The 15152-nt window shown below is 48.7% G+C and overlaps 2 protein-coding genes across 4 annotated transcripts in view; one reads left to right on the top strand and one right to left on the bottom strand.

Moving 5' to 3' along the window:
- The first annotated feature begins 965 nt into the window (after window positions 1-965).
- On the top strand, window positions 966-10974 carry SYT15 (synaptotagmin 15). 2 transcript variants are annotated; one of them, XM_060191211.1, is made up of 8 exons: window positions 966-1126; window positions 2605-2794; window positions 3545-3687; window positions 4617-4912; window positions 7765-7935; window positions 8540-8660; window positions 9407-9610; window positions 10433-10974. In XM_060191211.1, exons 1-8 carry the CDS (start codon window positions 1120-1122, stop codon window positions 10573-10575), a joined length of 1275 nt encoding a protein of 424 aa, XP_060047194.1. In that variant the 5' UTR covers window positions 966-1119; the 3' UTR covers window positions 10576-10974. The 2 variants fall into 2 exon arrangements, with proteins under 2 accessions (XP_060047194.1, XP_060047197.1); XM_060191214.1 differs by having other exon boundaries at window positions 969-1126; window positions 9431-9610.
- Window positions 10975-11715: 741 nt separating this feature from the next.
- Window positions 11716-15152, bottom strand: part of SHLD2 (shieldin complex subunit 2) — a 195647-nt gene continuing 192210 nt past the window's right edge. For both annotated transcript variants that reach the window (XM_060190981.1, XM_060190989.1), the window contains 2 exons: window positions 13323-13424; window positions 11716-11843 (listed from right to left, as the gene is read on the bottom strand). In XM_060190981.1, coding sequence (XP_060046964.1) covers window positions 11716-11843; window positions 13323-13424 — 230 coding nt within the window. The remainder of the gene's footprint in view (window positions 11844-13322; window positions 13425-15152) is intronic.

The following is a 15152-nucleotide window of genomic DNA, read 5'->3' as shown; positions in this document are numbered from 1 at the left end:
AAAGACAGTGGGGGTCTGGTAATAATCACTATGGTAATGGGGGTGAGGGTGGGGAATGGCCCAGACTTCCACACCCAGCTTAGCTGTGTGTGTGTGGGGGGGGAGGGGTATACTGAACTTTGGTGGAGGATGTGGTGACTTACACACACCATGTGTGGATGTAAGATTACCCCTGAAATCATATCATTTTGCAAAACACTCTTAAATCACTAACAAAAATGAAAAGAAATGAGGGAGGCAGCATAATCATTATGCAAAGAGACTCTCATGCCTGAGGCTTTGAAGTCCCAGGTTCAACCCCCCATGTCCCCACCCCCGCACCACCATAAGCCAGAGCTGAGCAGCGAAAAAGAAAAAGAAAAACTAAAGAAAACCTCCACGGTGGTGGCTGACTCACCCCACCTTGAGTCAGTCAGCCCCGCTTATGTTCTAAGCTCCCTTTAACCGTGGGGGGGGGGGGTGGGTACTGTTATTAATTCAGCTGAGGAGAGTGAATCCTTGGTGCTTCAGTGAATTGTTCCAGATCGCACAGCAGGTGGCTGGGGCACCAGGAGTTGGAACCCAGGTCTGGCTGCAGAACCCACTATTTCGCTCAAGCAGTATTTTCTCTGCTGAGACAGAGAACTCATCAACATTAGCGCTGCACTGTGCATCCCTGGGCAGCAGGCGAAGTTAGGGCCCTGGACCCCCGTGGAGAAGTTGGGGGCTAGGGGGCGGGGTTCCCAAAAAGGAGTCAGAGCTAGGTCTGAAGGACTCCGCCTGGGGGTAGGCGGGCTGGGGGGTAAGCACCTGCGGAAGATGGAGACTCCGTCAGTGCCAAGATGTCCAGGTGTGAAGGGTCAGGGCGGGGTCCCCTATCACGTGTGACCTGTGGGAGCCCCGGGGGCCCCAACCCTCCTGCAGCCCTGCGGGTTCCAAGAGCTCACAGTCCTCCAGGCGCCCATCCGGGTCCGAAGTCTGCGACCTCCGGGCTCAGGGTCCCGCCTCCTCAGCCACAGACAGACAGGGACCGCCCCGGGCTCACCCGCCCGCCCGACGACGGCGCTTTAAAAGCCAGTGCTGCAGCTGGGAGAGGCTGGGAGCTGAGCCGCCGCCCTTGCCCCTTCTTTAGCGCAGCCCATGGAGGGTGAGTCCCAGGCCTTCTAGTCCCCACAGAGCCCGGCTAGCCCGGACCGCACCCCGCCCTACCCTCCAGGGGACGCTGGGCACCTGCACTGCCCATGGCTCCTAACCAGGATCTTATGTGGGTGTGGGTGGCTATGTGAGAGTCGTGGGGTTGTGGGGGGTGTGGGGGTGTGGGGGGTATGGGGTCGTAGGGGGGTGGGCGTGTGGGGAGGTGTTGGATGGTGTGTGTGTGGTGTGTGGTGTGTGGGGGAGATGGGTGTGTAGGGTGTGGGGGTGTGTGAGGTGTGTGTAGGGTTGTAGGGGTGTGGTGTATAGGGTGTTGTGGGGTGTGGGGTGTTGGGGGGAGCGTGGGGTATGTGGGAGGGTATGGGGTTGTGTGGGATGTGGGTTGTGTGTTATAGTGTGTGTGTGGTATGTGTATAGTGTCTGTGGTATTTTGTGTGTTTGTGTGTGTGCTGTGTTGTGCATGCCATATGTGGTGTGACGTATGGTGTATGGTATGTGGTGTGGGTGATGTGTGTCTGTGTGTGTGTGGTCCGATGTGGTGTGTGTGTGTGTGTGTGTGTGTGTGTGTGTGTGCATGTGCACGTGCATGCTTCGGTACCTGTGGTGTGGTATACCCATGTAGTGTGTGTAGTATGTTGTGTGTGGTTTGTGTGTGTGGTGTGTAGTGGTGTGTATGTAGTGAATCCCACTCCTCCACTCCTCACAGATAGTTGAGGATCAGGATGCGTAGAGGTTCCAGCCCATTTCTCTAACCAACTGAGTTCAGCCTGGGAAGCCCCACATATGACCCAAAAAGGGCACCTTCTTCACTCAATCAGAGTAACTGACTCTAGACACAGCATCTGAACACCCCCAGTGAGGCGTACCCAGTTAGCCTCCTCCCACCACCCCTTCCAGTAAATGTGGGAAGTGAGAGGCAGGGGCCAGGTAGCAGCAAATATCTCTGTTTCTAACTCCTCCCCTCTCCACTGCAACCACTGATCCTCTAAGTGTACTTGGCATCAAGGACTAAGAATGAGAGAACAGATTTTAGAAATTGCAGAATAAAACCATGAATCCAGCCTTTCAGCAGATTCTAAATACCACCCCCCCCCAAAAAAAAAAAAAAGCAAGAAAAGGTTCTAAATGCAAACCAGGGCATCACTCATCTTAGAACTTTCTTTAAGTGCACGCACCCACATCCAGGCTCACACTCAAGCCTTGGAAGAGGTTTTATTCTACTCCGAAGCACCAGGAAATGATTTATTTCAGCTAATTGGCCCAGAATCCAGAGTCCCAGGCTCACAGCTTTCCAAGGCAAACTGGAGGCTCTGCCTAGTGTAGCTGGACCCCAAGAGAGATGGCAAAGCCCAGCCAGCAACACCCTACCCAGTAGATTATGGAAGCCAGCTTCTCTGTCATTCCTGGGGTTCAGCTGGGGGTGGGGGTTGCTGCTCCAGTAGACATCACAGCCCTGGTGGTCTCTGTCCCCAGAGCTGGTAGCCCTGGTGCTCAGTGCCACCGCTGGGGGGCTGTTGCTGCTGCTGCTGGTTGGGGTGAGCTGCTATCTCTGGAAGATACTTGGTGGCACTTTTGTCTATGAGGAGCTGCAGGGGACCACAGCTACCTCCAGCATGCAGGGGGACATGCTCTGCCTTCAGAGTACCAAGACTCAGACAAGCAGGTGAGGCTGGATGTTGTACCAACTGAGCTCCTGACCTTGCTTTGGACCCTGCCTGTGGACTCCCCTGAACAAGGGTGGGAAAGGAAAACTGTTTCTGGAGCACCTCTTCTGTCCCATAACTGTGCTGAGAGCTATCACAAAGAAACATTAGCATATTCTCTATAAGCTATGTGGCTGGTGTCATGAGCCCATTTTCCAAATGAGAAAACTGAGGCTTGGGACTCAGGTAGTGAGTCCAGAAAGTACAATCAGAAAGTGGCAGAACAGGCATTCAAAACCAGGCAAGTATTGCACCAAAGTAAAAGACTCTGGGGTGGGTGGGTGGGGAAAATACAGGTCCAAGAAGGGTTCAGAGGACCTAGTGGGGGTTGTATTGTTATATGGGAAACTGGGGAATGTTATGCATGTAAAAACCATTGTACTTACTGTTGAATGTTAAACATTAATTTCCCAATAAAAAAAATAGAAAAAAAAAAACAGGCAAACTGACTCCAGAGAAAGTGCTCCTTCTCCACTTCCCTGTAACCTGTAGCTTTGGGCTTACAGAGGTGTGTGTGTGTGTGTGTGTGTGTGTGTGTGTGTGTGTGTGTGTGCATGCTCACTGGTATAGGTCCCCCACAATGGTGGTCTTCCTCTCCCTGGCTCCTGCTGGCTTTTCTTCCTGTAGCCCCAGGCGCCCCTTTAGACAGAGTGTCCTGAGGACACACCACTCACCTGCCACCTACATATTATTTTCTTGCCTTTGGACAGGCCCCCAGGTGTGCCATTTGTGGTGCCCCCTTCCCTCCAAAGGCAAGACTGGGTACCTCTACACAGTGGAGTGTGGAGACATAGCCCTCAGGACCCCTACCCAGCCCCAGAGTCCCCCCCTGACGCCTTCAGCAGCAATGTTGGTGAGTGTACCCACCAGGGTCTACCCAGGGGTCAGGAGGTGCATAGAATGGGATTGATCCAACTGCTTCTATTGGGTCTGGATCCAGAATACAGCCTAGACCATCCCAGAGCTGCCAGAGCTGCCCTGTGAACACACTTTCCAGGTACTTGGGTTTATTCTTTATCTGCTGTACTCCAGTCCAGCCCTGGCCAGATCTGACCTGTACTATTTTGAAGTTAGCCTTTACCATGCCTCTATGGGGTCAGGGATTATCACTTCTGTTTAAAGCATTCATGAACTGAGACTTGGAAGGTGCCTTGTCCAAGGCCACATAGGCAAGGCAGTAAGCACCAGAACTGGATGTGTCCATTGTGCCCAGGGGATAGGACATGAGGTTGAAAAACACATACTGAGTCCTTCTCTGGGATGATGGGTTCGCAGATCCAGAGGGAAGAATGATAGGAGCTAAGCACTCAACTTTTGCCCACCTCCTGCCTCTGAAAAATCTCCCAAGATAAGTCTCAGGAACTAGCCAGTAATCAGCTGGGCTGTTTTAAAAATCCAGAAGAGGAGACAAGAGACATCATTTTTCACTGAGATATCCTCTGGACACCATGCAAGAGGACCAGGCCAGGTTCTGGGCCCAGAACCCTGGGGAAGGGGGAATACCACAGAGGATACAGGTTGAACTAAAATTATGGATTCTGATGGAGACCCCAGGGAGGAGCAGGCCTAGCTGTGCAGTGCCTTCATGCTGAGCAGACTCCGGGAGACAATATACTAAAATGGAAGTGTTCAGTCTGAGGAAGGGCTGGGCCAATGGGGAAAGCCAGTGAGTCTGTTAGTGGAGATTCAGACAAGAATGGGTAGGCAGAGAGTGATGGGGGTGAAGCCCAGTCATCACTGTCTCCCCTTGGCCTGTCAGACCTCCCAGCCTCTCTGTCCTAGGAGGTGCATGTGCATTAGGGGCCATCAACCCAGAGCTGTACAAGTCCCTGGAGGACCAGGGTGAAATGGACTTCCCTGAGGACTGTCTAGGGCGGCTGTGGTTCTCTGTGGAATATCAGCAGGAGGCCGAGCGCCTGTTGGTGGGCCTGGTCAAGGCACAGAGGCTGCAGGCCCCCTCAGAGCCCTGTAACGCCCTGGTGAAGCTCCACCTGCTGCCCGATGAGCGGCGCTTCCTCCAGTCCAAGACCAAATGCAAAACCTCCAACCCACAGTTTCATGAGCACTTCATCTTCCAGGTATGATGGTCATTGCCCTCTGACCTCCTGGGAAGAAGCCGGGACCATACAGGGCAGCCCCACCTCCTGTACTAACCAGGAACCCCAGTGCCATCAGCTGTCTTAACCAACCTGTCTGTTGAGGACCTACTTGAGGGGTGAGGCAAAAGGCTAGGCTCTTCTTGTCCGGAGGCGAGAAAGAGGAAGCACATTCTGGAGCAGAGCTCAGGAAATGGGTGAGCCCAGCCCCAAAGCTCTGGAGACTATGGGGTTCCTGGCAAGGTTATCTAAATTAGGCAGAGCATGAGCCTGCAGGCCTGTGAGGATAGAAACAGGAGTTCATCTGTCCTCTCAGAGGCCAGCACAAGACCAGCCTCAGCAGTGGTGCATTTGTTGCATTAGAGGTGTCAGCTGAGAATCCAGAGGTGCAAAGATGGTAGGAGAAATGAGTCAAGGTCACAGGGCCTTGGAAGCCTCAGCAAGTAATGGGAGCCCTTTAGGAAGTCAGCAATTAAGAACTGCCCAAAGGCTTTGAATAAACATTTTCTACAACTGGGCAGCTGGCTGGTAGGCCAGGCAGCATCTGGAAAGAATTATTTCTGAGGTCCTAGACCTACAGTCTCACCTTCTTCCAGGGCTGATCACTGAACAGATCAGTTAGTGTGGGATCCTTGGCTACCCTGCACAGGCCAAGGCTATGAGAATTCACAGAAGAACCTGCTCTTCTCAAAACACCAAAATCCAAGTTATGCCCTGTGGCTGACCAGCATGGTCACATATTTGCATGCATATTTCACTTTATTTTTTAAAGAATTTATTTATTTATTTATTTATTTATTTATTTATTTATTTATGAGAAAGATAGGAGTAGAGAGAGAGAGAGAAAGAACCAGACATCACTCTGGTACATGTGCTGCCGGGGATTGAACTCAGGACCTCATGCTTGAGAGTCCGATGCTTTATCCACTGTGCCACCTATTTACTTAAAGAAAGAGAAGTTGAGAAGGGAGGGTGAGATAGAGAGGGAAAGAGACAGAGAGACACCTGCAGTCTTACTTCACCACTTGTGAAGCTTTCCCTCTGCAGGTGGGGACCAGAGGCTTGAACTCGAATCCATGTGCACTATAATATGTGCACTTAACTAGGAGCACCACTGCCTGGCCCTACATGCTTATTTTAACCAGAGTACTGCTCAGCTCTGGCTTACAGTGATGTGAAGGACTGAACTTAGAATGGCTGGGGTATCAGGCACGGAAATCTGTTGTACTACAGATGGTGCCATCTCCTTGGCCCTTTATATGCTAACTTTTATTGGCTCGTCTCTTCCTCACCCTACTCCCACATCAGCTCAATCCTGGGATTTCTGTGCTTTAAGCAGGGAGGGATAGGATAAGCAGAAGAGAAGAAAATCATGATTAATTAGGGAGTCGGGCGGTAGCGCAGTGGGTTAAGCGTACGTGGTGCAAAGCTCAAGGACTGGCATAAGGATCCCGGTTCGAACCCCTGGCTCCCCACCTGCAAGGGCGGTGAAGCAGGTCTGCAGGTGTCTATCTTTCTCTCCTCCCTCTCTGTCTTCCCCTCCTCTCTCCATTTCTCTCTGTCCTACCCAACAATGATGACATCAATAACAACAATAAAAAAACAAGGGCAACAAAAGGGAATAAATAAATATTTTTTAAAAGAAAATTATTATTAATTGACCATCTGTCATTGGTCACGCACTGTGGTTGAGGTTTTAAAACCCAGAAAGCAAGCAACAACTGTTATCCCTTTTTACAGGCAAGGAGATCAGGTCACAGGTCAGAAAGAATTTGGGTGCCCAACTCAGATAGCAGACATATGTCCCCTAATCTCCCAGACTTATGTCCCAGTCTAGGATCTTTCACATTTTTGTGTACAAGGAAACCACTTGAGTGTCCTTCCTGTTAAATAGTTGAGTCTATTTCATAGTCTTAGGTGGGGGTTCAAGTTCTTTTCTTTTTTTTTAAGAAATAGACATAGACAGAGGGACAGAAAAGAGACCACAGCACCAAAGCTTCCTTCAGTACAGTGTGTGTGCACCGGGGCGTGGGGGTCAGGGAGCCGGGCATGAAGCTGGATCATGCATATTACAAAGCAGCACACTGTCCAAGTGAGAGCTATTTCACCACTCCACTCCTCAATTTCTTTTTTTAAAAGATTTTTTTAAAGATACTTTTTATTTTTATTCGATGGAGACAGCCAGAAATGGAGAGAGGGAAGGGGGAGATAGAGAGGGAGAGAGACAAAGAGACAACTGCAGCCCTGCTTCACTACTCACAAAGCTTTCCCCCTACAGGTGGGGGCTCACATCCACGTCCTTGTGCATCTTTTTTTTTTTTAATTTCTTTATTGGAGGATTAATAGTTTATAGTCAACAGTAAAATTCAACAGTTTGTACATGTGTAATATTGCCACATAACAATACAACCCCCACTAGGTCCTCCTCTGCCATCATGTTCCAGGACCTAAAACACCCCCCTCCCCCACACACCCCAGAGTCTATTACTTTGGTGCAATACACCACCTCACTCTTAACATGTGCACTCAGCCAGGTGCACCACCACCAGGCCCCCCTATAGTCCTCAGTTCCTAATGAGGTTCAAAGAGTGCTGGGTGCTGCTGATCTCTGGGCTTTACTCTGTGATACTAGGCTTCTAGACATACACCCCACACACACCGGGGGTACTAACCTCACTCTGAGTCCCCCAAAGAGGCCGAAGTTTGGGGTGTGCAGATTTGTGGGTATGTGAGACACCCTTCACCAAAAGCTCCTTTGTCCAGAACAGCATGCCATACCATCTCATCTCCCGTCCCCACACCTGCCACCAGCCTGGGTCTTCATGTTTCCCCAGGTGTCCAGCAAGAATGTCACACAGAGGGTCCTGAGGTTCTCAGTGTTTCATGTGGACAGACAGAGGAAGCACCAGCTCCTTGGCCATGTACTATTCCCACTGAAGAAGGAAAGCCTGGCTGGCAACTCCCCACACCTCCTCTGGAGAGACCTGGAGGCTGAGAACCTGGAGGTAAGGGTCAAGGTCATCAAGCACATGCAACTGTGTGTCATCTACTGTGAGCAGCCAGCAGGTGTGGTGCACATCTGTTGGCAGCATCAGCCCTCAGCACACTGCCCACCACACCTGCAAGTATGGCACATGGTGGTGGGCCTGAAGGGAGACCTTAAAGAATGAGTGAGCAGTAGGAAAACAGAATCACTCTTGGGCAAAGGAGCTATCTAAGGTCCTCTTTTCCTGGAGGTCAGATTACCTGGAACAACCTGAAAAAAAGCCACCTTTAGATTCCCATCCAGATCAGATAGCTGTGAAAGGTGACACCCCCAGTGGAAGATAATTACTGCCTCTTCCCCCCACACCCCAGAAGGAAAGCCCTGGGTGACTCAGAAGAAGGCCTGGAACCTCCAGACCTGGACTGAACCCTTAGTTCTCATCCTCACTGCTGTGTAGTCTTCAGCAAGTCCCTCAACTTTGGAGATCTTCATCTAGAAAATGGGATTAAGGGGGGGGGATGTGTATGTGTCTCAAGTTACTCTGCCTGCCTGCTGGAGGCAGAAGGATCCCCCACCCAAGTTCCTCTAGAGTGACCAGGATGACTTCCTCTGGGCCTCTCCAGCCCCCCTCAGAGTTTGGTGACCTGCAGTTCTGCCTGGGCTACAGCGACTCCCTGAGTCGACTCACTGTGGTTGTGCTGCGTGCCAGAGGCCTTCAGCTCCAGGAAGACCAGAGCTCTCTCAGTAAGTTTCCCTCTGGGGTGGGTTCCTGAGAGACGGTGGGGCTAGTATTACCATTCCACCCTCACCCTGACAGCATGTTGGCTTTTAGATGATGCTGCCCACCTCATTCTGCCCTTCCAGTAAGGGCTCCAGTTCTTCCATAACAGAGACAATCAGTACCCTATACCTGCCACTCCCAGGGAGACCTCCCCTACACATGGACACTTATGTTCAGAAGGGCTGTCTATCCCAGGCTAGCAGGTGCACTGCTTCGTCCAAGGCCCCAGACCCTACCTCAGTTCACCTCACAGGCACCTGTGAGTGACCCCAGTCCAACCCATTGGACTCCAAAAATTGGGTTCTTATCTACAAGTTGCCTTTCAGCCTACCACAGCAAACCCTAAACCCACCCGTTCCCTACCCCAAAATCTTGACCCTCTGAAGGAGAGATATTTAGGGGGGGGGCATGGGGGCTGAACACAGAGCCAGCAGGCATCTCCTGAACTTCATTGGGGAAGGACAGGCATTGGTGCCAGGTTCTTATAAACAAAGGCTCACTGGACTATACTCAGGAGGCGGAGGAAGGAAGAGGAAGGTTGCTGAACACTTCCTCGGGCCTAAGGCTCTGTGTTAATCAACCCCATTTCCTCTTGTCACACACTCTGGCTGCAGGGCTATGAGTAATAGGTCCTGGCACCCAGAATAGGCTTATGAACTCCCAACCAGACCTCCCCAGGCTGGGTACTGAGGCTGGCCACCTCTCCCAGCCTGCAATCTACACTGCTCCTCAGGTGTGTTTGTCAAGGTGTCTCTGATGAACCACAACCAGTTTGTCAAGTGCAAGAAGACCACAGCTGTGCTGGGCTCTGCCAACCCTGTGTACAGTGAGACCTTCAGCTTCAAGGTTGACCGCATAGAACTGGACACCGCCAGCCTCAGCCTGATAGTGCTACAGGGCACCGAAAGGGAAAGTAAGACCACACCTCCACCCCCCAGGCTGTTGGGGAAGCAGATAGAGGAGGGACTATGCATTCAGGCAGCTTGGACTGGGAGGGAGATTTCTGTTAATCTGCAAAAAGAGACTAGCGCTCAGAGGCGGAGACACTTGCCTAAGGACTCTGAGCTTGCAGGCATGAGAGCCCTCCTTTATTCCAGTTTGTCATGACACAACAATAACAGGTAAAGGGAGAACTCTGCTGCCCCTTTCTGGGGAAAATCACCATAACCTGTCAAGTGGCCTGATGCTCTGAGTCATTGGTGTCCTGTGATGCTTTATGCCTTCTGGATAATTCTTTAGGGTCCTCAGTGAGATTTGGGGTAGGCAGGTATAGTTATTCCACACTGACCTGTGCCCCAGTGTCCACTGCCCCTGGCTGTGGAAGCAGAACCCTCTGGCAAGCTCTCAGGGACCAGAGTCTAAGACCCTTCTCCACTGCGGCATCTGGTGGGAGAAAATTATTGGGTGTTCCTACTGAACGTATAAGTGGGTTGATGAGATTCTAGAGGGCTTCTTTCAGAGACAGGGGTGGGGAACTTTGCTCCTCAGATATGACATGAAGCAGGTTTAACCCAAGGAGGATGGGGAGCAAAGTGGATACCCCCAGAGTGCAGGCTTCCCACCTGGGTTCCCTTCCCCTACCACCTCCAGCTCAGAGCAAAGTCAATTCAGGCAATGAAGAGGGAGGGGACTTGCCACTTTCACTTGAAGGGATGAGAGTGAGAAATAGGGGTGTGTTGTTGAGGTTACATAACTCTGTGCTCCAGAGAGTAATTGTGTTTTCCCTCCCCTGCAGAGAGCCACCAGCTGGGCCGGGTGGTGGTGGGGCCCTATATGTACGCTCGCGGCAGAGAGCTGGAGCACTGGAATGAGATGCTGAGCAAGCCCAAGGAGCTGGTGAGGCGCTGGCATGCACTCTGCCAAGCCACTGAGCCCTGATGCCTGGCCTGGGACCTCGAGTCTGCTTCACGCTAGCTATCTCCACACTCATGCCTGACAACCATAGGTTTAGACACTTCATCCAGCATCTCCCTGAGCTTCAGGACCAGCCTGGACTTGGGAAGCTTGAGTGCTGATGTGAAGGACAGAAGAGACAAGTCAGCCATGTAAATGGTTCCAATCCACCAACTTGACAAGCCCTCTTGATTCACTCCACATGTCTGTACTTCGGGAGCTGCCTGGCCTCTAAGTGCCAGCTCTTGGCATCACAGTTCATTTGGACCCACTTCTCAGGCATTCTGGAGATGTTGAGCTGTATCATAGCTGTGTAGTGAACGGAAGTACAAGATAAACTTGGATTCCACCAGCTTGGAAGACTAATGACATATTGATGCTAAACTAGCACTGCTTTGTGTTTCTGTTTTTTATTCTGTTTTCTTGTTTGTTTTGTTTTACGAGAACACTACTCTGGCTTACGGTGGTATAGGAATTGAGTCTGGGCTCTCAGAGTTTCGGCATGAAACCTTTTGCATAACCACTATTCTATCTTCCTAGATGTATAGCATGCCCACAGCTCAGGAGAAAAAGTTCCTAAGAATGACTGCTCACTGGCTTCACAGCCTGCAGAATAATACTGTGAGCAGCCTGTTCATGCCCCTGGTGATACACAGGTTCAGCCAGCTGCTGCCCAAGTCAGATGAGGAGCCTGTGTGTGTTAGCTCCCTCCTGGAGCAGTGCTCCAGCCTGCCTCACATCATCTGAAACCTTGCCTGTTAGAGAACACATCCTTCCCAGAGTCCAGAGCCTCACACTCCTGGTTTTTAAGGTGTCCTACTGCTGGTATCTGTGGTCTTCCTGATGAACAATAAACAGATCCTGGGGTTCTCACTTCCACCAGGGGAACCATGTGCCAAAGCATAGCCCATGAGGGCTGAGAGTTTTTCTTTATAAACTCTGGCAATTCTGCCATAGTTAGTGTTGTGGCAAGTGCTGTATAAAATCCATTGACATAGAAGTTCCCACAAACCAGCCTCAACTCCCAGTGAAGTTATACTCAAGAGAGTGAACAGTTGACTGTTACTTAACAAGCAGTCTGTGTTTTCCCCCAAATTCTGTTGAACTTGAAGCTCTGATACATCGTTACTTTACTGCTGGAACCAGACTGTACATCTGTAGCATCCCTCTTCTTAAGCAGCAAAACAACTTCAGCAAAAGAAAGTAGTGGATATTACATTCAGCTTGCACTTCCTTGGCTTCACTTCTAATAGCTGGGAATAGAGAAATATAAACTTTCATATGGGCAGAATATCTTGTGTTTGCCTTTCTCATTATTTCACATACACTTTGTCCTTTTTTTCATCGCTTGGTTGAGGAAATGTTGGCTTACACGAGTTGATCTCATGGAAGTCATTTACACATCTCCCTGAGGTAGGCATCACCACATCTCCACCTCCACCCACACATTGTCTTCCTCTACTGTAGGGCTCTGGGTCCCCAGCCCCCTCTAACCTCCACACAACCCACCCCTCCCTCTGGACCATCCTTCCCTCGGGACAACAACACACAGTCTATGGAGATTTCATCCTGCATTATTCCTTGTTTTGTTTCTTTTCTTTTTTCCTTTCCTTTCCTTTTTTTTTTTTTTCTCTCCAGGGTTATTGCTGGAGCTTGGTGCCAGAACTACGAATCCACTGCTCCTGGCAGCCATCTTTTTTCCATTGTTGTTGTGATTGTTATTGTTGTTGGATAGGACAGAGACAAAGTGAGAGAAGAGGGGAAGACAGACACCTGCAGACTTGCTTCACCACTTGTGAAGCAACCCTTCTGTAGGTGAAGAAATAGGAGCTCGAACCCAGATCCTTGAGCAGGTCCTGCACTTTGTAATCTGTGTGCTTAACCCAGTGTGCCACTGCCCACCTGCCTCCCCCTCTATGCTTTATTTCTTAAACCCCACCTATGAGTATGATTATCTGGTACTCATCCTTCTTCTGGATTATTTCCACATATACATTTTAAATTGTATTCACACTCGAGTAACTTCAAATAGCAACATAGCACACACATCATAGAAGCTCTCTATAGGTCTGTATAGCAGCTTGCTAAAATGGAGCTGTTGGACAGAGGAGAAAACATAGTGCTTACACAGAAATACTCATACCTGAGGTTCTTAAGACCCAGGTTCAGTCCCCCACACCATCATAAGCCAGAGCTGAACACTGCTTTGGTGATAATTAATTAATTAATTAATTAGGAACTGTTTCTATTTCTGGAGTTGGCACTGGGTGTGCCAACCACACCCAGTGGCCTTCCCAGAATCACTTGGAAAAGTTGGTAAGTGTTGCCTTTGTAGGACAAAAGTTGGCTGGTGTCTGACTCACAGTGAAAAAAATCACAATGACAGAAAACTGGCATATGGGCCAGTAAAGTAGCTTACTTGGATAATATGCTGCTTTGTCATATGTATGACCCAGCTTTGAGCCCGGCCCCCATCTTTCTCATTCCCTATCTATCTATCTATCTATCTATCTATCTCTATCTCTCCCTCTTTTCTTCTCTCTCTCCCTCTCCTTCTCTACTCTCTGACACTATCATAAATAAATAGTATGTCTTTAAAAAAAAAAAAAGATTGCCGGGTTCTCTGCTCTGCTGGGGAGGAACAAAATATATTGGGCTGATCATACCTACAAACATGGTGCATATGAGTGCATGGACACACACACACACACACACACACACTCCCCACATACCTTCTCTCAGTCCTTGGATTGTCTTTAACTGGATCCACAAGGTGACCCCAGTAGAAAGGTCATTATGTTTCCATAAACACTCTAGAATTATCTTGTCAATTTCTACAAAAAAAAAAAAAAAAGGTGCTAGAATTTAATTGTATTCCCTGTTTGGGAGAATTTGACATCTGCACAATACAGGATTTTCAGTCTATTAACATATATGTCCCTCCATTTTTTTTAAGTCTCTTACAAATTTTCTTAGAATTGTTTCAAGATTTTCAAAAGCATATTCTTGCATATTTTTCATTAGATTTATTCTAGCTTTTATATGTTTGTTTATTGTTAGTATGCAAAGATTTTATTGACTTTTGTATGACCATTTTATTTCTTCCTTTACAAACTTTACACCTTCTTATCTCTTGCTAAATGGCAGTTTCTAGGCAACTAGGCAAAAAATATATATTTTTGTTTTTTATTAGTGATTTAATATTTATTTATAAGATTATAAGGGTGTGATCAGGGAGATGGTGCAGTGAATAAAGCACTGGATGCTCAAGCATGAGGTCCTGAGTTCAATCCCCAGCAGCATATGTACCAGAGTGATATCTGGTTCTTTATCTCTCTTCTCCTTTCTCATTAATAAATAAACAAAATCTTTTTTAAAAAAAAGATTATAAAGCCTATAATTATAATAGAGATGTGTTTCCATACAATTCCCACCACCAGAGTTCTGTATCCCATTCCCTCTATTGGAAACTTCCTTCTCCCTCTGAGAGTATGGACCAAAATTCTTTTTAGGGTGCAAAAGGTAAGAGTTCTGATTTCTGTAATTGTTTCTCCACTGGATATGGGTGTTGGCAGGTCAATCCATACCCCCAGAAGGCAAACAAATTGTACAAGAAAAAGTACTGTTTCTTGATATTATGCACAATACCTGTGTGTGACCTCCACCACTCAACATTATATTCTAAATTTTTGAGAAAGAATATAGAGTGGGAGAGGGAGAGAGAGGAAAGAAACAATAGCACCATTCCACCATTGATCAGGCTACCCCACTGCCACTCATGCTGCTCCCACATCATGCTGGGGCTCACACCCAGGGCCTACCATGCAGCAAAGTGCATGCTCAACCAGGTGAGCTATTTCCTGGTTCTTTTTTATTATTATTATGTATAAAAAGGAAACACTAACAAAACCATAGGATAAGAGGGGTATAACTCCACACAATTCCCACCACCAGACCTCCATATCTCATCCCCTCCCCCAATAGCTTTTCTATTCTTTATCCCTCTGGGAGTATGGACCCAGGGTCATTATGGAGTGCAGAAGGTGGAAGAACTGGCTTCTGTAATTGCTTCCCAGCTAAACATGGGCGTTGACAGGCAGATCCATACTCCCAGCCTGCCACTCTCTTTCCCTAGTGGGGCGTGGTTCTGGGAAATTGGAGCTCCAGGACACATTGGTGGGGTTGTCTGTCCAGGGAAGTCCAGTTGGCATCATGGTAGCATCTGGAAACTGGTGGATGAAAAGAGAGTTAATATATAAAGCCAAACCAATTGTAAACTAATCATGAACCTAAAGGCTGAAAAAGTTCATATGAAGAGTTGGGGGGGGTCTTCGTTTTGTAGATAGCTAGTCGGCATATTTCAATTATATTCCAAATGCCCTGTGGCTATACATTTTTTTTCCCCCTGAGCCTGAAATCTGATATGCAGGTGGATCCAAGCTATTGTCTGGGGAGATGATGTCATGGCTGGAAAAAAAGAACCAGAAAGCTGGATCAGGGAAGAGAGTAGCTCCCAAATATGGGAAAGGTGTATAAATATTGTTGACTGCAAATTGGCCCAA

Source organism: Erinaceus europaeus, chromosome 1, assembly GCF_950295315.1.
Source record: "Erinaceus europaeus chromosome 1, mEriEur2.1, whole genome shotgun sequence".
Classification (NCBI taxonomy): Eukaryota; Metazoa; Chordata; class Mammalia; order Eulipotyphla; family Erinaceidae; genus Erinaceus; species Erinaceus europaeus.
This window is presented reverse-complemented; position numbering and strand designations above follow the sequence as displayed.

Excerpts from the sequence above, each read along its gene's own strand:
- SYT15 (XM_060191211.1), top strand. Across the intron at positions 3,688-4,616 it reads CGCCTTCAGCAGCAATGTTG|GAGGTGCATGTGCATTAGGG; the intron begins GTGAGTGTACCC and ends TCTCTGTCCTAG. Across the intron at positions 4,913-7,764 it reads ATGAGCACTTCATCTTCCAG|GTGTCCAGCAAGAATGTCAC; the intron begins GTATGATGGTCA and ends ATGTTTCCCCAG.